We start from the raw sequence: 24,369 nt of genomic DNA, 5'->3' as shown, positions 1-24,369 counted from the left end.
GTTGTTTAGTGCTTTTTTTATTAGAGATAAGGAGACGATACAAAACATCCACTGACCAATATCCATCAAAGCTCTGTACACAGGCTGCCCGAATATATCGCTCCATCTAAACTTCATATGTCCATCAATCCACTCAATCCAATTCATCATCAACAGACCGCACACTCACTAGGTCCCAGATTTTACAGGTAGAAGGAATGTGTACAATTTCTTGACACCAGTGCCATAGTTTTTGAATTACATTTGGAAATATTTAAATCAGATGGAATCATTAAATCATTAAAACGACTTGTGAGCTCAAAATAAAACAAAAAGAGGGAAGGGGAGAGTAAATTGTGTTCCCAGAATGGTCCGATAACGTTGTGTGTGATTTTGGAGTCAATTTTGTATTACACCTAGTCTTCAACAACACACATACTTAGAAAAAAAAAACTTAACTAGACGTTTGGCAAAAAAAAAAAAAAAAAAAAAAAAAAAAAAAAAATTCTTAAATCTTAAGAACAAACAGTATGTTGTATAGCTGAATTGTAACGGCTGCTGTCTCAGTCTTTCCTTTCAACAATCTAATGGAACCCAGAAAGAACAAAAACCTGCCAGTACACATTTACAGTTATATTACTTTGTTTTTATAATCATCATCCTTGGTTTTTGTCTTTTAAGATCTTTTTTTTTCTCTTATGTTTTTGTTCTTGATCATTGTATGTGTGAACTGGAATGACAGCCTACATCTTTCGTCATGTGTGGAGTTTGGAAACTGTCACTTTCGCCCAACCCTCCCCCCACCCGCATTTAACCCACCCCGTGGCCCACAAACAGTCATGCCGGCCCATCTGCCCCACCAATGTCGGAATGAACAGCTAACCCCTGAAATGTGTCAGCCTCAATCGTTTAGAGGCTTGCCCTCGAGAGACACCACTGATGCTCCCCCGAGCTTCTCAGCAAGGGTCTTTCGGTCCTTGATATCGTCTAAACCGTTCACTTGCCACTCGTGCTTGATACCTGCGAAACATAAAAATAAATGTTACAACTCACAGATATGACAATTGCACACATATGCATGCACATTTTAAATTTCTAAATAAGTTAATATTTCTACACTTATTTTAGCATCATTTAGCTATTATAGCTAATATCTTAAATGCACTTCCCATTTTTAATTTTAGTTAAACTTCTGCATTTATTTCAAGCATGTAACATGTTTTATAGTTTCAGTTTCATTATCTATAACTGATCATTTATACAGTTAGAGAGTTAAGTAAATATTATACATGCAACATTTTTCAACATTACCTGTGAACTTCTTCTTGATGGCATCCTTGGAGCTGGCGTAGATCATCTTGCTTTTAAGTGGGGCACTTTCTGGGGCCCTGTGTAATACAAAAGGAGATCAGATTAAGAAATACGGTTCCTGTAGATGCACCTTCCAGCAAAGTTCAGCTCCAACCCTGATCAAACACACCTGAAGACCAGAGCTGCAAGCACACATGTAGATGCTCTTAAGACTTACCAGAAAATGAAAACCAGGTCCTCTTTCTTGGTCTCTTTAGTCTCATACGTGGCATCGTAGAGAGCGTAGCGACAGTCATTAGGAGGAAGCATCTTGACGAACTTAAGGTAGGGATCTCCTTCATCTCCCTGCAGGATCTCCTGGCCCTCCTCCATGATGATATGCTTCTTGTCCTCGCTCAGGCAGAAGAGAACAGCCTTCTTCCTCTTGCTCTTCTCTTCCTCATTGGCGTGAGCCTTGCGGACCTTCATCTCATTGAAGACCGTCAACACATTTTCTTCCACTGTAACCCCGGAGGCCTGCGAGCACACAAACACACACAGGATAAGGTCACATGCAGGGCCCGTCTGAATAGAGGGAAGTGAGTGAGCCGATGAGCAAGGATGCGTGAATGTGTGGGTGCAAAGACAGAATTCTGTTCTAGTTAAACTGGCTGCCTTTTTTTGACAAAACTGGATCGTTTTGGACCTCCAAACTACTAGGCCGGCAGGTTTTGCTACGCAAGATGGCAGTGACTAAACAAAAAACCCTGACGTAGGAGAAACAGGACCACACACTTGGAACAGTGTGGCAGTGAAACGAGAGGCAATGCAAAAGACCTTAAATATAAAACATCATTGCAGGGATTTGGTTTTTATTCCCAGAAATAGCCGATTTAAACAAGGCACCATTCTTTGCTGGTCACGTGACACCTCGGATAGGCTCGAACACATTTGAACAGAAGGAAGGCTGGGCACTTCCTCACAAGAACTGATGAGATTTGTCCTGATAGATCATTAAATATGTATAAAATTACTCAACGAATGCAAATGCCACAAGAGTCACGTCAAAACAACGATTCTTCTGTGAAAAATCAAAATGGCCTCGGTCACACAAGTCCCATAAACCTACTCAGGTCGTCTGATTTCCATTAGAAACGTGGATCAGTGACTCACGCTGCATTGCCATAACCAGACATGCAACATTTCAGTTCTTAAGATTATACCGTGAGCAATGAGAAAACCCTTTAAAAGGCTAGAAACCTGAACCTTGCGTTTCTAAAGCTTCTGAATGACATGGACACAAGGAGCCTTGCAAGAAGCCCCACTTACAGGAAACGAAAGTCTAATGGGTGGAACCGGGTTTGCTTAAGGTGTGAATGAGAGAAACACGTTAAGATGCCTCATTACGTAACACGCTCGCAAATAAAGGTCCAAAGGACAATTAGGATTCCCACACCTTTTGACCAACGAACCATAATGAATTTAAGGGAGTCCATGTTTTGGCTAAAAAGTTTTAGGTAATACATAAATGTTTCTTTTGTTTAACTACAGATGCTTGTTTTAAACGAGTAAACGCAGAGTCTAGATCTTCAAGAAGCATTCCCACCCTAATCTAAGTCATCTAGTGTCATAAAATATTAAAGTGCAAAATAAAGTCCAAAGTTTAAGTACAAGGACACTAATGCTGCTGGTAAATCATCCACGTTCACAGAGAAGTGAAACCCACAGTGAGAAATGAGTAAGCGTTGTGATACAGGAAATGTGACGTCGTGAGTGCTCAAATCAAGAGTTTAAAGAAAAATGCTATTGTATAAGGCCTTTGGTCACATGCCTCTAGCGAAAAGTGATTTTGACGTAACCTATGGCCTGTGACGTCGACTAGAATGCCGAGACTGGTTGCACCGGAACCGGCATTTCCTTCAGCCTACACGCGGCACGAGCACCATTTCCCCTCAACAATTTCACAAGTATTTTTTTTTTTAAGTCTGTCTACAGAAACAAGTCAATGAAAGCAGCAGCTCAAACGCTAAATAGGAAGCAAAACACTTTCTATTAAATAACCACGTCATACGCAAGAGAAACGTCAGAGACAAAATATAATTATGAAGACGAACAGCAACAAACGCGTCGAGTAAAGATAAAACGTCAGTTACGCGACTGCTCATCAAAGTTACGTCTAACCAGGAAGAGTGTACGTTGGTAATCTTGCACACGCCGCCTGATGATACGCAAATGCACAACTAACGGATTTTATACATGGCTTCCTTCCACTCAGCTCAAATATTCGTTTGAAATAGAGTTGCAATCGACCTAACACACCTTCCCAGTCGAGCTTACTGTTTTTGGTCAAAGAAATAAACCAACACCATCTGTGCATCAAGAATTAGGGTGGGGCCACGAATGCAGTGTTCGTGCATGTGTTCCAAATATCCGCAAAATTAACGCGTTCTAAAAGCGAATAGCGTTGTATGAACATTCGAAGATTCGAATTTAAAAAGGAATAATCAACGTTTTTAAACACGCCCGCATTCTCAACGGTGCGGCAAACCCGAGCAATAGTGTTTTGTGACGGATGGCCGTGTTGAGACAAAGGACAGAGTCGTGAAACCGCTTCATCTGGCCGGCGAAAAAACGCAGTCGAATGCATACGCAGGCAATCGGTTTATTCACAGCCTTTCATAATATTCCCGTGCGATGTGATAGTATGTGAGCGATGGGGCCTGTAAGGAAGCGTGTGATGAAAAGCAGCAAGGCCTTTCCTGGGCCTGGACTCACGGAAATAAAGGAGGCTGAGCGGGGAAATGGCGCCAGTTGTTTTTGGGTCTCATTTTTGCCAATCTCATCGCATCCGAATAGCTGAAGGCCACGCGTAATCAAACCGTCGAGAATCGCGCGATTAATCGCGCGTGTTAATAAAAACGATTGAAGCACACTGGCAACGCAAGCCAACGAAAACCGGTTTGCGGTTTTCTTACAATTCACGGCACTTATCATAGCCTGCAGCTATTAGTCGGAGGAGGGGTAACTGACAGATTTGATTCACAAATTATTTATTCACAATAAAAACCAACAAACCTAGTCATTAAACTCTCGAAAGTAGCCGTCAATTGTGTTAGTATTAGTTAAATGCAGACATACCATGGTTGTGTCTCTTTGCTAGTCGGCGTCTGGATAGGAATTGAATGAGCTGTGATGCAGTCCTTCGGTCTCGCACACTTGATACAACACTCGGGCGCGCCCTTTTGCGCGTGGCCGTGCAGCAGAATGGGGACGAGCGTGCTTGTCACGCGCTTTTTGAGGGGTGTTATGGGAGCTGGAGTTCTGCTATGCATAAAACAAATACATTCACTGTTGTTAGTAGTGCGCTGACAGGCACTGAAAAATTATTATATGTGGGTTTAAAGGATTTAAATAAAAAAATATGGGAGACACTGCAGGCAAAAAACACTGTTTTTCATGCACGTGTTTATGCAAGTTTGAGATTTTGGGTTTTTTTCATAGTGTTTTTTCAGACTAGTAGAAAGAAAACATCCAAAAGACATTGTTTAAGTGTTTGTTTTATAGCACTTTATCTATTTGTGTCAATAGATTTTAATTACAATACATATTTTTAAAGGTTGTTTACTCCAAATTAGTTTTTTCTCCTACACTGAGCTGTAAATCTCTATTTCAGTAGCACTTACACCCACCAAACTTTGTTTTTTATTCCTGTCTATATCCTGAAGGTTTTTACAGATATATAATTTGCTTGATTATATACAACATTTTATTCCCCTCAAAACTGGGAAAATACAGATGGGACACATACGTTGGCAAGATGTCTGTAAGATGTCAGTTTTACATACATTCTAAATCATAAACATCTTAAAGACATCGACGTCTATTTGACATATGATAGGAAACGTCCTATAGACGTTTGCAGATGAGCAAACACGTCAAATAGACGTATCTGAGATGCACGTGTACTATCAGGTATTTTCTGAATTATGGAGTGGCAAAAATGAGATACCCAAAATTCCCTCTGTAAAAACATCCCTGATAGCACACGTACATCTCTGAGATGTCTATTTGACGTTCGCTTTTACATCTGCAAGACGTATTTTTTAGCGTTTGATCATCTGCAATACGTCTATTGGACGTTTCCTATCAGATGTCAAATAGACGTCTATTAGATGTCTTTAAGATGTTTATGATTAAAAATGTACATAAAACTGACATCTTACAGATGTCTGTCAGATGTTTATACACAGACTTATATGCACTACCTGGGATTTGACTAATATGTCAAAAAAATAAAAACAAGAATTTTGAAACATTTTTAGAACATTTTTAAACATTTTAGAAAACTTGTAATACAAAAACATGTTTGCAATTATCTATTACCTATTCACCTGCAGTGTCTTGCCTTTTTATTTTAACAGTACACTAAAAATGTGTCGCCTTTACACAGTTGCAAATATTAACTAAACATATTCTTTAAAAATAAAAATGTAAAATCAATTATTATTATAATATATTAGAATTTATTTAATATAATAATATAATTATATATATATATATATATATATATATATATATATATATATATATATAATGCATTTGCATTTATTTCAATACATTAAATAAATAATGTGATGGCGTTCTCTGCCCCATACATGGCAACGTCACATGGAAAGTGCTTTTACACTACCAAAATTCTGCACTGAACACATGCTACACCGATTGCAATATTCGTTAGCGCCTCGTAGGGCACGCTGCCGTCTGAGTCTAACCCTTTGTGTTTGTCTCTGCCCCTTTTTAAGGTTCGCTTAACTCGCTTCCAAATAAGGAAGCAAATGGTGACAGTCGTGAGCGCGCTTCAGCCAAAGCCGCGCACATCAGGCGGCTCGCGACTCCGATCGCCATATAAGGAAACAAGGACATTTCATTTCTATAGGAAAAATACACACAGTCCGCGCTAGAGGGAGCGGTGCACAGCAGCAAAGAATGAAACTGCAAAAGGAGGAAGAACACGTCCGGCTCACCAAAGAGGACAGAATAACCTTTATCATCTATAGTTTGCAGTGAACAAATGATGAATTAAAGATCGCGTTTACTCGTTCATTTGTAGACTCAAGCATACAAACGAACGGATGTGCAAAACGTGGCCACGGTGCTTGGTGAAATGCTCTCTCCGTCCGTTTAAATCAATGCTGACACCTAGTGTACAAATGTTGACTCTTCTTCACATTTCTGCCTTCGACTGTATACAAACCAGACCCGTCAGTGTATGGCATGCTTATAGTTTTATTTTTGGGATATACTGTATAAAGTGTATGTAACAGTAAAAGTGATATACAGGGACAAAGAATAATCCCTGTTGGGTCAGTTTAGGCAGGTCCACTCTATTGAACAAAGTGAAGATACACATTGAAAGCCTCAAGTGAGGCTCTGGTGGAATGCAACAAAGAAAAACGCCACGGATACACATTACAGACATGCCTTCGGGGACATATGCTTATTTTCATTGTCTTTGAAAACCTGAAAAAACCTTCAGCTACTCACATACACTACCGGTCAAAAGTTTTTGAGCAGTAAGATTTTTAAAGAAAATCAAGCCTGCATTTATTTGATCTAAAATACAGCATAAACAGTAACATTTTGAAGTTTTTTTACTATTTAAAATAACTGCTTTCTATTTGAATGCATTTTAAAATGTATTTTATTCCTGTGATTTCAAAGCTGAATTTTTAGCATCACTACTCCAGTCCACATGATCCTTCAGAAATCATTCCAATATTTTGATTTGCTGCTCGGAAAACATTTGTTGAAAACAGCAGAGTATAATTTTTTCAGGTTTCTTTGATGAATAAGTTCAGAAGAACAGCATTTATCTGAAATCTTTTGTAACATTATAAATGTCTTTATCATCACCTTTGATCAACTTTAAACATACTTCCTAAATAAAAGTATTAATTTCTATATAATATATATATATATATATATATATATATGTATATATATATATATTTATATTGACTCCAAGGTTTTGAATGGTGTAGTGTATAATGTTACAAAAGAAGCTTTTTATTTCATTAAATGCTGATTTTTGGATTTATTCACCAAATAATCCTGAAAAATGTACTTAACTGTTTTAAATATTGATAATAATAATAACAACAAATATTTATTTAACAGCAAATCAGCATATTAGAATGATTTCTGAAGGATCCTGTGACATTGAAGACTGGAGTAATGATGCTAAAAATGTAGCTTTGACAGGAATAAATTACATTTTAAAATAGATTCAAGCAGTTATTTTAGATAGTAAAAGTATTTCACAATATCACTGCTTTTGCTGTATTTTGGATCAAATAAATGCAGGCCTGGTGAGCAGAAGAGCCTTCTTTAAAAACTTTTGACTGGTAGTGTATGTAAAACACAATTCTCCAAATGTGCTATTTCACCACCACATCATACATGAAATAAGAGAAATGTCGTGACAAATTAAAACGGAAAGGCGTAAGATGCAGCAGTGTTCAAACCACTCTAATAACAGAATCAAATCAAGCGTTTACTAATATGATATGCAAATATGAACCTGAAAACAGAAGAGTGCACAATGGCCGAGCTTTCCTCAAGACACTGTTGATATTAGCTTTTCTATCAAAACTTTCAGTCCAACTTAATGACAGTGTCAGGATGGTTTTGAACACCCAATAACATGCCAGCAGTTAAGAAGAAGTGAACAGAACCAGTCCAGCACTCAAGAACATTGGGATGGAATAATATATGTTTGTTTCCCCGATTACGAAACCCAATACAAACAACAGAACGTCCCATATAAACCATACATGGATGCATACAAGATGGAATGCATAGAAGGCCACAATTTGGTACAAAGATCATAGAACAAAGCTCTTGCACAGGTCACATGATATATTAATACTAAACATCTTATCAAGCTCAAGCCTTAATGAAGTAATGGCAGTCTATGTGCAAAGGTGTTCTTGGCTAAGAGAACAGATAACATGTCTACAGAGTGCAATACAAGTGCAATCTAAACATTATACAACCCTGACCTGTTATGGAGGATGTCTTTGGCTGTACTGGAATGAATAACTGTAAACGTATCAATACAGAAGAGTTTAGCCCTTGTGCTAAATCTATACCGGTCCCTGAAAAACCAGCTGCTGGTTTTGTGATATTTGGTCTTGTATTCATATTTGTGTTGATATTTAAAAATCTGCGTTAAGATATTCTGACAAAATCAGTCAACCTGCATTAGAAGTAGAAATTTAAGTGCTATGTTTGGAGGTGTGCATTATTTGGTAACATTATTGGTCGCATCTGTGCAGTTTACATCTCGTTCTGGCATCTTCGGTATGACGGAGAAGCTATCTTGTCTTCTTCTGTTGTGCAGCCACCTGAGACTGGTTTCTTGTCTTGTTTAACACATCTGTGGCCTGGGAAAAAGAAATAGTATTTAGACAAGTTAGATCTTTATTTAAAAAAAACAAACAACAACAAAAAAAAAACAAATAATAATATTATTATTATTATTATTATTATTATTATTTATATTTAAATATATATATATATATATATATATATACACACACACTAACATTCAAAAGTTTGGGATCAGTAAGATTTTTTTTAAAGAAGTCTTTTCTGCTCATCAAGGCTGTGTTTAATATTGTAAAATATTATTGCAATTTAAAATAGTGGTGATCCTTCAGAAATTATTCAAATATGCTGATTTATTATTAGTGCTGGAAACCATTGTGCTGCTTAATATTTATTTGGAACATGTGATTTCAGGATTCTTTGAAGAAGAACAGCATTTATTCAAAATAAAAAACTTTTGTACAGGGTTCCGGTTTTCCATTTCAAAATTCCATACTTTTCCAGACTCTAATTTCTAAACCTCTCAGTAGATTTTGAGATTATGTTTAACATATGGTTCACAGAGCATTATTTTCAGCTTTATAAAAGTCATCTGTAAATAAAATTTTCTCTTTTTTTTTTTTTTTTTTTCCTCAAAGTGACAACACACAGAGCCCCTAAAATAAATAAACTAAAAAAAACCCCCGGCCTTTACATGCACACAAGAAACTTTTGCATTGCATTTGCAAGTGTTTAAAATTTGGCTTTTTTAAGGCCTTAGGTCTCGAACGCATACTTTGTGGAGGCAAAGAAACCACATTGTGAAATTGTCTGATGGCACAATAAGTGGCTCAGTGTGCATTGTCCTATGTGTTTAATGTGTGCACATAAAAGTCTGTATATTTTTTATTTTGGCAAAGGTCCTTGAGGCTATGTAATATAGTGCCAAGTATACTGTACGAAGAAACCCAAAATGCTTATAACCTGCATTTTGCATAATGAAAATGTGCACCTTAAATTCATTTAAGCCGCTTTTCTACTATCGGGCCGAACGGTTCTTAGAGTGGTCAGGTACGGTTCCAGTTGTGTTTCCACCTGAGCCTGGTACGGCACGGCACAATTACAAACAGTTCTCGGCCCGGAATTCTTGGCACGGTTAGACAACCGTGCCAAACCGTGCTGATAGAATGTGCGTGCTAAGCAAAAGCGTGCTATTTGATCAAACAGTCAAGTAAACGGCTGTTACGCTGCGTTCATAGCTCATGCATTAATACTGTCAATAAATGTGGTATTTTTAGGAAAGGCTTTACCTTCTGTGTCTGTCTCCGTTGGCATGCATTTCCCCTCAGCATTTGTTGGTAACGTTATACCTGTCGTCGCCTTCTGTTTATTTTATTTTTCGCACCAAGAGTTATTTAACAAAATATCTGATCATCGTCCATATCGCTGTTTATATTACAATTGCATTACCAAGGCAACGATTGACGCATTTGTGTTTACATTCCAAAGAGTTCAGTTTTATCAGCACCACAGTGGAAAATGAAACCATATCCGTGCTGACTGGCACGGTATGGAACGGTTAAGCAAAGAGAAGGGTTCGGCCTGATACTGGAGTCATATAAGTCATATTTTGAGTTTGACCTCTTGTGCAATAAACTTATTTTTTTATAAATTCTTAATTTCCTATTTTATATATATATATATATATATATATATATAAACTAAATGGGAGCAAAAGTCTGGAAACACAAATACTTTTTCATACTCTGCTTTTTGTCCTATACTTTTCCAAATCCTGTAGGAACCCTGTTTGTAACAATATACACTACTTGTCAAAAGATTTTTAATGTTTTTTCTCTTCTGCTCACCAAGCCTGCATTTAGAATGCACCCAAAATACAGCAAAAGCGGTAATATTGTGAAATATTTTTTAAAATAACTACTTTCTATTTGAAAATATTTTAAAATGTAATTCATTCCTGTGATCAAAGCTAAATTTTCAGCATCATTACACCAGTCTTCAGTGTCACATGATCCTTCAGAAATCATTATAATATGCTGATTTGATATTGTTACAAAAGATTTCCATTTCTGTCTTTCTAAACGTTCTATTCATCAAAGAAAACCGAAAAAAATTCTACTCAGCTGTTTTCAACATAATAATAATACTACTACTACATGTTTTTGATACATGATTTCTGACTGATCATGTGACTGGAATAATGATGCTAAAAATTCAGCTTTGAAAACACAGGAATAAATTACATTTTATAATACACTGCCCTCCAAAATTTGGAAACGCCCTAGAGAAGTGGGGTTTTGGACAATACTGGCATGAATCCTTTTTAATTTGTGATAATTTTGCACTGATAAGGGACAACACAAACTACAAAAAATTTTATTACACAAACAGTTTAGACATAGAAAAAAACTTAAATTTTCAATTAATCAAAATATTCACCATTAGCAGCTGTTACAGCTCTGCATAAGCTGGGCCTAAATTCATTGTATTCTAAACTGTATTCAGTTGTTGAAGCTATTAAGGTGTGCTGACCCAAAAATCTTTTAAAAACCTGGGACAAGTTGAAACCAGTAACCAGGCATCACAGCTGGCAAAGAAGCATGTCTGACTTTGACATGTATATATTGCCATTATTATGTAATCAAAATGAAAATTATTATTGCTGGTCTTCAATGATAATGTCAAGTTATTCTAATGTGTTTGCACCAAAAAATTATAAGGATTTATGCTGATATCGTTGAAAACCACACTTTGAGAGGGATGTTTCCAAACGTTTGGAGGGCAGTGTATATTCAAATAGAAAACAGTTATTTAAAATAGCAAAAATATTTCAAAATTGTACTGTTTTTGCTGTACTTTGGATCAAACAAATGCAGGCTTTGTAAGCAGAAGAGACGTCTTTAAAAATAAAAAAACATTAAAAATCTTACTGTTCAAAAACTTTTGACTGGTAGTGTATATGCCACTACAAAATAAATCTGATCAATTTCAAAGTTTGGGGTCTGTAATTTTTTTCTTTCCTTCTTCGAAAGAAATTAATGCTTTTATTCAGCAAGGATAAAGATTTATATCATTAGAAAAAAAAAAAATATTTTGAATAAATGCTGTTCTTTTGAACTTTTTATCCATCAAAGAATCCTGAAAAAAGTATCACAGGTTCCAGAAATAAATTAGATTTGAAACTATATTAAAATTGAAAACTGTTATTTTAAATTGCAATAATATTTCCAGTTTTTTCTGTACTTTGATGAGCATAAAAGACTTGAAAAAAATCTTACTAATCCCAAACTTTTGAACAGCCATGTGTGAGTATTTATTAAAGGAGGAATACATTTACCTGCTCTAGTATTACTCCAGCAGCCTGGTCTATGGCTGTGCCTACTTGTCTGTACTGGCCGGAGTACCGGATGAAGGCCCAGGTCAACATAGCAATCATGGCCAGGCCAACTACACAGTCACATGCAAAGGAAACAGTTTCCAGGCCAATGAAGTACAAAACTCCCGACAGCACATACAGGAGGCAGACCAGCACAAACAGCACTGCAGGTGTCCGGAAAGCGCTAAAAAGATTCTTGGACTGAAAAGACAACAAGTGCACAAGAAAAGAATACGATGTATTGTTATGACATTTTTTCACACATTATTTTTCAATGCTTTTTCACATTACTGTTACCTCGTTGTGCTTGCTAAAGGACTGCCACAGATCATTTAGTTCTGCTTCCAACTGTTCCTGGTAACGGTGACAGAAATCCCGCCCACCCATCTTCTTAGTGCTGGCGAACAGATGAAGGGCCTCCTGCAGGAAGAAGCAGTGCTTCTCCTCCAGTGAGTCAGGAGACACATAAGGCAGATCTCCACCACACACCTAACAGAGCGGAGGAATGTGTGAAAAATAAATAAATAAAAAGGACAAGGTCAAATGGCAGCCACATGCCAATCCAAATGTAAAAAGTTCACACAGTTCACAAGTGATGAGTGACGATGTTCTGTCTCTCTCTTGTTTATTACTAATTATTACTAATGCACAAGTTTCATTCAGCCACTGTATCTACTAACCTTTTGAAAGGACCTGTACTTATTGTGCATATGAGTGTGTAACACATTCCAGCCAACATACTGACCTTTTCCATATTCTTGTAGTACTGGTCTTTAGCTGACGCCACAGCCGCAAGGTTATTGGCCTCTGCTGTAGCCTGAATGAGTCAAAACATAAATTCAACAATGTGACATCTTGTGACAGGTCACAGATGAATACCAAAATAAAATGGCATTGTTACCTCTAGCATGGACTTAGGGTGTGGAAGGTCTTCTCCCTGATATATCTTGATATACGCCTGCCAGATTGGTGGAAAAAATAACTCATTTAAAATGTAGCTCGACAAAACAGAGATCAAGATGATCATAAGCCAGACTTGAGCTCACCTTGAAGTACTCCAGCAGGCCCCTGCAGGTCACCTTATTCCCATTAATCTCTTTCACAGCCAGCCCGTCAGTCTTCAGCAGGTTAGGAATGAGCTCACGCAACTGGTTCTTGAACTCTAGATCCACATCTGAGAGTTGCAGAAAGATGATTGTTAGAGAGAGTTAGAACATGTTAACACAACAAATAACATAAGAAGGGCAATATAAAATGAGGCTGAAAATGCAATGTAAAAAAGACAATGAGGGACACAAAGAAGAACGCAGATTAGTGGAGTGTTGACAAATGTAAACAATACCAGTCAAAAGTTTTTAAACAGTAAGATGTTTTTAAAGAAGTCTCTTCTGCTCACCAAGCCTGCATTTATTTGATCCGAAGTACAGCAAAAACAGTCAAATTTTGAAAAACTTTTACTATTTAAAATAACTGTTTTCTATTTGAATATTTTAAAACGTAATTTATTTATTTTTACCATTAATCAAATGTAATCAGATACATTACTTTATTAAAGTAATTGAAATAGTTACACTACTAACTTGTAATCTGTAACTGATTACATTTCCAAAGCAACCCTCTCACTGCATTTCAAAATATATGAAATAGAACAGTTATTTCACAGTCATTTTACAATTTTACTGTTTTTACTGTATTTTGATTAAAGGAGAAGTCCACTTCCAGAACAACAATTCACAAATGATTTACTCACCCCCTTGTCATCCAAGATGTTTATGTTTTTCTGTCTTCAGTCGTGAAGAAATGATGGTTTTTGAGGAAACATTTCAGGATTTTTCTCCACATAATGGAATTCATTGGTGCCCTGATTTTGAACTTCCAAAATGTAGTTTAAATGCAGCTTCAAAGGGCTCTAAACCGATGAAGAAACGTCTTATCTAGCGAAATGGTCGATCATTTTTTTTGGAAAATAAAATTTTGTATACTTTTCAAGCTCAAAAGCTCATGTAGCACAGGTTCTGGGATGCGCATTCATGATGCTACGTACTATTGAATCAAATCAAAAGATGGAATAACGCGGAACGTAGGCGGAACTACAGGCCCAATATTTACAAAGTGAACGCGCAAAGAAAAAAAAAAGTCAAATGCTTTTTACAAACGATTCTGAAGTTGTAGGAGAAAATAAGATGGAATTTTTTGCAATACTCTAACTTTTTGAGCCGGAGTACACAGACGATGAACTTCGTTCGTGATTCGTAGTAGTGATGGGAAGTTCGGATCATTTTACCGAATCTTTTCCGAATGAATCTTTTTGAGTCATTCCTTTCATTTTAGTAAAATATAATTAAAATATTATGTTACTTCTCTAACACATCTACTGCTTACACAAACGTTGATCACACTACAAACAAGACAATATTATAATGCCATAAGAAACAGAAAAGACTAATTCATTGTTTACCTGGGTCTTTAGTCTATGATTAGCTCACCTCATCTGACAAGTTTTCGCGTTCGAGTCGTTCATTCATCACGTGACAGCCCCATAAGATGAACAAATGACTCGAAAAACCTGAAGACTCGAAACTGGTGAACTAATTCCAGTGCAGAACCTAATAGGATGTTGCGTATGCATGACTGAACGAATCACTCCCCGAGACGACTCGTTCTTTCAGAGTCATATTAAACATTCGTTCAAAATTAATGAATCGCTCAAGAACGACCCATCACTAATTCATAGCATCGTAGACGCGCATCCCAGAGCCTGTGCTACACAAACTTTTGTACTTAAAAAAAGTATACAAATTTTTATTTTTCGAAAAAAAAAATCAGGGCACCAATGAAGCCCATTATATGGAGAAAAATTACGACTGAAGACAGAAAGACATGAACATCTTGTATGACAAGGGGGTGAGTAAATTATTTGTAAATTGTTGTTCTGGAAGTGGACTTCTCCCTTAAATAAACACAGCCTTGGTAAGCATATAACAAGAGATTTCTTCCAAAACCGTTAAAAACATCTTAACAACCCCAAACTTTCAGTAGTATACGTCATTTTGTTGTGGATATTTACTGGCAGAATTGGAGATGGGCACTTTGATTACAAAGTACTGTAAAATCACAAAATTGGTGTAAATGTTTTAACATTGAAGAAAATCAATTATTGTGTTGTAAATGCTCTGGTATCTGTGCCCATCCCTGGGTAATAGGTGTTGTAAAACATGAATGAAGTCTAATACCACACAGCTGTCCCGTGAAAGCAGGGCTTGTTGCCACCTTTAGGCCAGGGTGTGGTAAGAGAAAACAGGAAATGGAGGTGAAACAGGAGTGAATGTGCTCTCTCACTGTCTGAAGCTCCTCATGCTGAGTCTGGTTCACCTGAACACCGCCAGACAAACGCATAAAAGAGATATCACTACAGATGAACGCACACACAACTGAACATACCGTGCATGAGTTATCAGTCTTAGTCACATACTTGCAGACGTTTGTCCAAGAAATCACTTCCTCCCTTAAACCCGTATTTGTACTCATACGGGAAACTCCAGTCTCTGACCAGGAACATAAGTGACTGCGAGCAAGAAAGAGTTAAGCTGACACGAAATATGAAAACGTAAGCGTTTCTTTAACACACACGCCCTCTGACACCCAACCGTTTTTAAATATGATGATCATTTAAGATTTCAAATACCATGACAATGACTGATACCAGTTTCTTTTTAGGCCCGGAGGATATTGTGCTCATGAAGTTAAATGAATGCCAAGTAAAAACCAAAAAATTTGAAACACAAATTCGAGGACAGAAGGCACGTGTCACTACAAAACATTAAAACTAACAGAGGTGACTGCAATGTCAATATCAGAAGGTGTGTTTGTACCTGAAAAGGCTTTAGAAAGATTTCATCCATTGCCAGTCGGCCGTACTCTGTAAACAGCTACAAGCACACAAAAATGACAGAGGTCATTACAACTTACAAAAAGAATAAAACCACAATTTAAAACAAGAAAGAAAAATGCATGCTTGTGGTATACTGTATGGCCTCTATTGCACTGTTAAAAGCAAAGATGCATCAATAATTTAATGGCAATGCATTAAAAGAATAAATTTAGAGACACAACCTCTCTCATAGGGTTTTAGCATCCTAACAGCTTATTCCACTTTACAGATAATAAGTGCAGAAATAAATTATAGTTGAATTTGAAATCCCCTGCTGTGCACAATGTTTTCTGATGGCTTTGTGCAGTAAAAGGTTATAGATATTTATCCTATTTATTTGTTAAACATTTGTCAGTTACTGGCTGTTGCATTACAGCTCAGATGGTTGTTTTTCAGCATGTCATGCGTGTTAAAAACATTCAATTTTATAAATGCACAATGAGAACCCTCTGTGATATTCTTTACTGTTGTGCTTTGTCCAGCTCTTTTTGAAGAAAAACACATTTTTTGTATGGACATGCCACTATAAAATGAATCTGATCAGGTTCTAATTATACAGGCCTGCCTAAACAGTAACTAGTTACATAACCCGCTGACTAGTCAAGTATGAAAATATGCTCTTTTATACATACACTACCAGTCAAAAGGTTTTGAACAGTAAGATTTTTTAAAAAAAAAAATTTAAGTCTCTTCTGCTCATCAAAGTACAGCAAAAGCAATAATATGAAATATTTTTACTATTTAAAATAACTGTTTTCTATTTGAATGCATTTTAAAATGTAATTTATTTCTGATTTCAAAACTTAAATTTTTTCCAGTCATATGATTCTTCAGAAATCATTCTAATATTCTGATTTTCTGCTCAAAAAAACATTACTATGTTGAAAACAGAATTCAGGTTTCTCTGATGAATAGGAAGTTCAGAAGAACAGCATTTATCTGAAATAGAAATCTTTCTTAACATTATAAATGTCTTTATCATCAATTTCAATCAATTTAAAGCATCCTTGCGAAATTAAAGCATTAATTTCAATAATCTATTTCCCCCCAAAAATGTAGTGTAGTGCAGTGTATAATTTTAAAAAAGCCTTTTACTTCTGATAAATGCTGATCTTTGAATGTTTCTTTTCAAAGAATCCTGAAAAAAAATGCACTCAATAGTTTTAAATATTGAACAATAATAAAAAATGTTTTTTTGAACAGCAAATCAGCATATTACCATGATTACTGAAGGATCATGTGACACTGAAGACTGGAGTAATGATGCTAAAAAGTTTGCTTTGATTACAGGAATAAATTACATTTTAAAATATATTCATATAGAAAGCAGTTATTTTAAAATTTAAAAATATATTTTAAAATGTCACTGTTTTGCTGTACTTTGGAACAAATGAATGCAGGCTTTGTGAGCAGAAGAGACTTTAAAAAAAAAGCAATAAAATCTTTTCAAACCTTTTGACTTTGCCACTACAAAATGAATCTGATCAGGTTCTAATTATACAGGCCTGCTTAAACAGTAACTAGTTACACAACCCACTGACTAGTCAAGTATGAAAATATGCTTTCTTACACCATGTGCTGATTTATAAAAGTCATGCTTTTATTCAGCAAGGATGCATTACATTGCATCAAATGTGACAGTAAATACATTTCTAATGTTACAAAAAAATTCAACTTAAAATAAATGCTGTTCTTTTGAACTTTCTATATAAAGAATCCATAAAAATATTAAGCAGCATAACTGTTTGTGATAATAATTATAAGAAATGTTACTTAAGCATCAAATCGATATATTAGAATGATTTCTGAAGGATCATGTGACACTACAGACTGAGGTAATGATGTTTTGCATCAAAAATCAAATGTAAAATTACATTTTAAAATATATTAATAATAATAATAATAATAATTTTTCACAATATTACTGACCCAAACGTTTGAACAGTAGTGTACATTAACACAGAATATTGTAAGCATAATAACTACATTATATTAATTTATTTTTAAATTAATCTACATTTAACCCATTAATTTATCTTTGATGTAAAAAAGACATTTTTCCAAAACGAAATTTAAGGTTAATCTCAAGATAAATCAGTTCAGCATAAGACTGCTGTATTCTTGGCTAGTTGTAATTTGACTAACCTGAAGTTGCTGTAGATCATCCTCCTGAATATTCTGTGACAGGTTATAAATCTACAAAACAATATATATTGGAATGATGATACATTTCCAGTCTTCATTCAACTCATTTGTGGCAAAACTGTAGAGATGCATTATGGAAACCTGGATAGAACTGGTCATAGTGCTGAGGGCAAAGATAGTGGCACAATCTTTCACTGTGGACTGGGAATCAAACGCTCCTTGTGTGTCCATTAAAAGCACAGCAACCTATGGAGAGAAACAAAATGCTCTTTTTAGTACGATACATCTCCAATCTCAAAAGAGAAAGTGAGCCGAAGAGATTCAAGAATGTGAAAAAGTGATTTCATGATTTCTTTAAACACATTACACATAAAGCCAGAAAGACAGATGACAAAATCTTGATAGGAAGTGACAAAATTTTACCACAAACTTACTATGAATCTGAAATGAGGGCTTGTGCAAGTGCAGACTGCTTACTGGACAAGAACCACCAGATATGATAGCAGACAGCAATAAAGTTCATAATACAATTGTCATAATGAATTTGTGGGGAACTGACACTGGTTAATACTAGTAATTTAGTTCTTCATTCAAACTCAGTTCTTTATTCATCTCAAACAAGCTCCAGTAGTGATAGGAATTTCACTAAATGATTCTCATCACCTCAGAGGAAGCAACTAATAATTAATCCTAACTATGTTTGGTAATATTTAGTAACGTTTCACATATTACAACTAAAACTGGAAGTTTCTAATGTGTCTATTTAAAGGAGAATTCCACTTCCCAGAACAAAAATTGACAGATAATGTACTCACCCCCTTGTCATCCAAGATGTTCATGTCTTACTTTCTTCAGCCATAAAGAAATTGTTTTTTGAGGGAAACATTTCAGGATTTTTCTCCATATAATGGACTGATATGGTGCCCAGATTTTTAACTTCCAAAATGCAGTTTAAATGCGGCTTCAAACAATCCCAAATGCGGTTGTAAATGATCCCAGCCGAGTAAGAAGGGTCTTATCTAGCGAAATGATCGGTTACTTTCATAAAAACAATACAATTTATATACTATTTAATGTCAAACGCTCGTCTTGTCTTACTCTGCCTGAACTGTTTTTTTTCCCGGTTCATGACAGTTAGGGTATGTCGAAAAACACCCATCTCATGTTCTTTCTCAACTTAAAAACTGTCCTATATCGCTGTTTTACCTTTTTTGTTAAGGATGTTTGATCTTTTTTGCATGTTCACTTTGCAAAGACTGGGTCGGTACTTCTGCAGCGATGTAGGATGATTTTGAAAAGATTTTAGAAGTTGAGTGAGAAAATACGATTGGAGTTTTTCGACATACCCTAACTGTCTTGAGCCAGAATACACAGACTTCAGGGAGAGAAAGACAAGACAAGCATTTGAGATTAAAAGTGTTTAAATTGTATTTTTTTAATGAAAATAACCAATCGTTTCGTTAGATAAGACCCTTCTTCCTCGGCTGGGATCGTTTACAATCGCATTTAGGATCGTCTGAAGTCGCATTTAAACTGCATTTTGGAAGTTCAAAATCAGGGCACCATATTAGTCCATTATATGGAGAAAAATCCTGAAACGTTTTCCTCAAAAAACTATTTCTTTACGACTGAAGAAAGAAAGACATGAACATCTTGGATGAAAAGGGGGTGAGTACATTATATGTGAATGTTTGTTCTGGAAGTGGACTTCTCCTTTAACTACACATTGTCATATACAGAACCAGTCAGTAATACTAAACTCACAAGCCTTATAACATAACACTAAAATATTTATTTTCTTTAAAGTTGGATATGACCAAAAGTAATGACTTGCAGTTCAACTTAGATGCTAATTCAGTAATGATTCACACTGTAAGGGAATTAATAATTTGGACAGATTAATTCAAAAGAACCAGGTCAGGATCACCATTTAGACTACACTGGCCAAACTGCAAGTTTGTTGTTTTGTGAAACCATCAAAAGACAATGAATTAAGCATACATGCATATATGAAGACAAACAGTGGGTCTTATTCTCTAATAATTGAGTGGATTATTTTGTGTTTGCTTGTACAGGGAAACAAAATGCACGCCTAATTTACAAGACATGCTCAGACACATACATTTGTTGTTAACCTCGTTTTATAAGGGTCATGAACCGAGAAATCAAAATTCCCTTGTTCTTTTGACATATAAGAGGTCATTGTACTATAAATACATTCTAGAAGTTTTAGAACTCAAAACTTTTTCTTTAGTCTAAAACAGCTTGAATTGAAGCAAATCTGCCAAAACGACAAGCTGTGCAATGTGACACACTATGATGTAATAGTGTGGCTGAACACTGCCTCAGCAGATGATGATCAGTGCCTGCTTCTACATCACTCTCTGTTTAGCACCGCTCACCTATTCACGCATGTAGTGTAAATAACAAGAGGGACAAATGCAGGCCTATGCAGAAACCAAACGATAAAGATCACTCCGAAGACAGCAAGATGCTGTGCAGTGCCAAGTTGTGGACAAACAGTCTTTGCATTGCCTTCCTTCTGATCCCAACATTAGGAAGTAGTGGATTAACTTTAGGCTGTTCCTACATATTTTGAATACATTTTAGGGTGCTTTTACATGATAACAATATACTACAAATAGAAAAGTTTTTCCTTTTTAGACAGACAACAACACAGAAAAAACAATCCCCTTTCACACAGATCCGCAAAAACTATTTAAAACGCTGCATTATGCATGCCAGGTCAGTAGTTGGTGCTGTCACTTTGTAAAGATACACTATGCAAACACATAATATGCATGCACATGACCTCACCTAATTCGTTAGTAGTTTACATGCTGACAATAATGATATCGGTTTTAAAACCTTGCACTTTGAAACCCATTTTCAAATGTTTGAAAAAAGCTGTTGTGTTAATGTATTGGCAAAACACAAAAAAAGTTTTCCTTTTTAATAGGTGTAGTGTTAAAGTTTTTGGTGAATTAAGGTTTTCATAATTTTACAAGCAGATTTCATGCACAAATACACTACCAGTCAAAAGTGTTTTAACAGTAAGATGTTTTTTAGTAGATGTTTTTTAAAAAGTCTCATCTGCTCACTAAGCTTGCATTTTAATACAGCAAAAGCACTAATACTGCAAATTATTTTTACTATTTAAAGTAACTGCTTTCCATTTGAATATATTTTAAAATGTAATTTATTCTTGTGATAAATTTTCTGCATCTTTACTCCAGTCTTCAGTGTCACATGCTCTTTCAGAAATCATTCTAATATGCTGATTTGCTGTTCAAGAAACATTTTTATTATTATTATTATTATCATCAATATTTAAAATAGTTAAGTACATTTTTTCTGGATTTTTTGATGAGTAAAAAGATCAGCATTTATCTGAAATACAAAGCTTTTGTAACATTATACACTATACCTTTCTAAAGCTTGAAGTCAGTATAACTTTTTTTGGATGCTTTAAACTGATCAAAAGTGATGATGAAGACATTTATAATCTTACAAAAGACTTCTACATCAGATAAATGCTGTTCTTCTTTCTATTCATCAAAGAAACCTGAAAAAAATCGACTCAGCTGTTTTCAACATAATAATAATAATAATATTAATAAATCTGTTTCGAGCAGCAAATCAGAATATTAGAATGATTTCTAAAGGATCATGTGACTGGTGTAATGATGCTAAAAATTCAGCTTTGAAATCAGGAATAAATTACATTTTAAAATATATTTGAATAGAAAATAGTTATCTTAAATAGTAAAAGTATTTCAAAATTGTACTGTTTTTGCTGTATTTTGAATCAAATAAATGCAGGCTTGGTGAGCAAAAGAGACTTCTTTAAAAAAAAAAAAAAAAAAAAAAGAAACATTAAAAATCTTACTGTTCAAAAACTTTTGACTGGTAGTGTATGTGCGTAGTGCATAGTTAGCAAATGTTAAACATTATTCCAAAACTGACTGCAAGTTTACAACTTTAACTGATTAAAGTGCTCCTTCTGCATAAGTGGAAGAACGCAGACGTTCAAAAACCATTAACCCAATTTTGAAAGTCATTCGTATCTGGTATTTAAAAAAAAATGGAAGTAAAACCAGTTCTGAATAAGACCACACGACCACAGTGAGCTGCAAGCTGTTGGATGCTTGTTACCTCACTTCCATCCTTCTTTTGCACAACGAAAACTTCACTCCATAGCTGGATGCCGGTGGTCTCTGGTTCTGAGCCTCCTCTCCAGGAGAAACCTGTCAGGGGCTCATTCTCCTGCCCAAGCCAGTCCTGACCAGGCTGGAGGGGACAAAAAAAAAAAGGGTGAAACATATACACATGTAGCACACCACCAGGTATCATCTTAATATTGGGTACATTCAATTATGTGCTGCACTACATTCATTCTGAATACTGAATGGATTGCTTTTCCTTCTCACCTTCCTATACATGTAACGGAGCATGAAATCCAAAAAGAAACTTTTCCCCTTTCGGAAGGCACCGGCGACAGACACCACCACCACATCCTTATCTCGAACCTCAGGCGCCAACAGAATACGACTCAGCGCTTCTGTATCCAGGTCAAAGGAGTGATCCTCCTTGTTGACTGTGACGATCTGAACTGGCCCAGGTTCACCCCTCATCCTTTGTCCTATATCATATGCTTACTGCGGGCGACAATAAAAACGTTTCAGCTTACTGGCTGCCATAAAGTAAGGTTGCACATTTATATTCGAGTGCATGCCACATTTAGTTCCGACCTTTAACTGTTAATATCTGCTTGGAAATATCAAAGACAGTGTGTTAAATCACATTTCTGGGAGGCATTATTGAGACAGTACTGGCCCTGTTGGCAAGCAGGGCAGGGTTTGTTGGGAAATTGCGATGTGGCAAGCCAGTTAAAAGGTTCAAGCATGCTCTTCTCCACTGACAGAGTCCCCAGCTTGAATGTGACTCATTGTTTCAATCATTCAGACTGATTTCACTCGTGGGCAAAGGAGTACAATCAACAGTGCAGTGGTAAGGTCAAAGCCAATGAGATCTGCATATGGTGGAAGAGTTTGCACACAAATGTGTATGCAAGTGAAACAACACACCCTGAGGAACAAAATACACAGGTGGAACCGATTAAAAGAAAAGGTGTAGAACAGACAAACCTGCTGAGAAATGTCAAGAATCCTTGGCTGTTTCTCAAAAGAGTATGTAATAATTACGGACACTTGCAGTACTGCATGCTTTGCATGTGGACTAGTGAGAAACGTGGCAGAAAACCTCTGCCAAAAATGATAAATAAACATATGAACTTGCTCATGTCAGCTACTAAAAGCATTCAGAGTAGCTTCAGAATGTGTTCGTGCCTAATCAAATACTAGTAAATATTCATGAGTAACGTTAAATCTGAAACACCAGTGCAAGCACCTCCTCTTCTTGTTCAACAGACTGGATGACTTCCAGATCCTTTATGTAATATTTTCCACATATGAATCAGAAGTTGTTCGTCTGACGACATTTTAAAAGATGCATGTATATAGTTACAATATAAAATCAAACTTGTTGCTGTTAAACTAGCTTTTTGCTATCGCCTCGCCCCAGAATTGAAGAGTTCCAATCAAACCGACAACGTATTTGAGAAACGGACGAAAGAGCGAACGTAAGCCATCTTAAAAGTGTCTTGCGCTGGTTTACATATTACCGAATTTAAAAGCAACCAATCATTTCCAGTACCTTATTCTTCGTTTTTCACTGCAGACCTTCCACTGGCTCTGTTTCAGATTATGAACGTTTCAGTTTTAATAAACACAACTTTGTCCATCAAAGAACATCCCACCGCGCGGGTTGCTGGGAAATGTAGTTTTGTGGGTGACGAATTCGAATACACTCCAACCGTCAGTTGGCCACAAGAACTACAACATCCAAGAGAACCCAGAGCACACTCGCATGACAAGTGGCGTTTGTTTTCATGGGCCAATCAGAGGACGTAAATATTATTGAGCCTAGTGATTTATAAACGCGAAACGCTTTTTAATCCTCAGCTTTAATATGAATTGAATATCAGCTCTCTGATTACATTGCGCGCACATTTACACTTGTTTTTACTCGGTATGCTAATGCATTTAAAAACGTTAGCACACGTCAATCTTTTTTTTTTTTTTTTTTTTTTTTTTTTTTTTAAAGTTTTGATATCTAGGGAGTGTCTTTAGGTTTTCCACAATGAGTCACACTGGTATGGCAGCCTTTACTTTTAGTTTAGGCAGGACCAAGATCCACC

At 36.0% G+C, this 24,369-nt stretch overlaps 2 protein-coding genes across 2 annotated transcripts; both read right to left on the bottom strand.

Moving 5' to 3' along the window:
• cfl1 (cofilin 1) lies at window positions 1–4,559 on the bottom strand. The gene is made up of 4 exons (XM_051127609.1): window positions 4,408–4,559; window positions 1,508–1,806; window positions 1,291–1,367; window positions 1–999 (listed from the first exon to the last, which is right to left on the bottom strand). Exons 1-4 carry the CDS (start codon window positions 4,408–4,410, stop codon window positions 881–883), a joined length of 498 nt encoding a protein of 165 aa, XP_050983566.1. The 5' UTR covers window positions 4,411–4,559; the 3' UTR covers window positions 1–880.
• A 1,976-nt stretch (window positions 4,560–6,535) lies between these two features.
• atl3 (atlastin 3) lies at window positions 6,536–23,942 on the bottom strand. The gene is made up of 14 exons (XM_051127834.1): window positions 23,826–23,942; window positions 22,541–22,768; window positions 22,266–22,400; window positions 18,252–18,356; window positions 18,111–18,161; window positions 15,907–15,963; window positions 15,507–15,599; window positions 15,268–15,406; window positions 13,081–13,208; window positions 12,936–12,992; window positions 12,780–12,851; window positions 12,332–12,523; window positions 11,996–12,235; window positions 6,536–8,714 (listed from the first exon to the last, which is right to left on the bottom strand). The coding sequence occupies exons 2-14, from the start codon at window positions 22,742–22,744 to the stop codon at window positions 8,646–8,648; spliced, it is 1,542 nt and encodes a 513-aa protein (XP_050983791.1). The 5' UTR covers window positions 22,745–22,768; window positions 23,826–23,942; the 3' UTR covers window positions 6,536–8,645.
• Window positions 23,943–24,369: the final 427 nt, after the last annotated feature.

Source organism: Labeo rohita, chromosome 14 (genome assembly GCF_022985175.1).
Source record: "Labeo rohita strain BAU-BD-2019 chromosome 14, IGBB_LRoh.1.0, whole genome shotgun sequence".
Lineage (NCBI taxonomy): Eukaryota > Metazoa > Chordata > Actinopteri > Cypriniformes > Cyprinidae > Labeo > Labeo rohita.
Note: the sequence above shows the minus strand (reverse complement) of the source record. Positions and strands in the feature narration are given on the sequence as shown.

Coding starts and splice junctions, on each gene's coding strand:
- cfl1 (XM_051127609.1), bottom strand. Junction 1,368..1,507: donor GACCTGGTTTTCATTTTCTG/GTAAGTCTTAAG, acceptor TGTATTACACAG/GGCCCCAGAAAGTGCCCCAC. Junction 1,000..1,290: donor CATCAAGAAGAAGTTCACAG/GTAATGTTGAAA, acceptor TATGTTTCGCAG/GTATCAAGCACGAGTGGCAA.
- atl3 (XM_051127834.1), bottom strand. CDS start 22,744: ATGAGGGGTGAACCTGGGCCAGTTCAGATCGTCACAGTCAACAAGGAG. Junction 22,401..22,540: donor TCCGTTACATGTATAGGAAG/GTGAGAAGGAAA, acceptor TGTCCCCTCCAG/CCTGGTCAGGACTGGCTTGG. Junction 15,600..15,906: donor TCTTTCTAAAGCCTTTTCAG/GTACAAACACAC, acceptor TCTTGCTCGCAG/TCACTTATGTTCCTGGTCAG.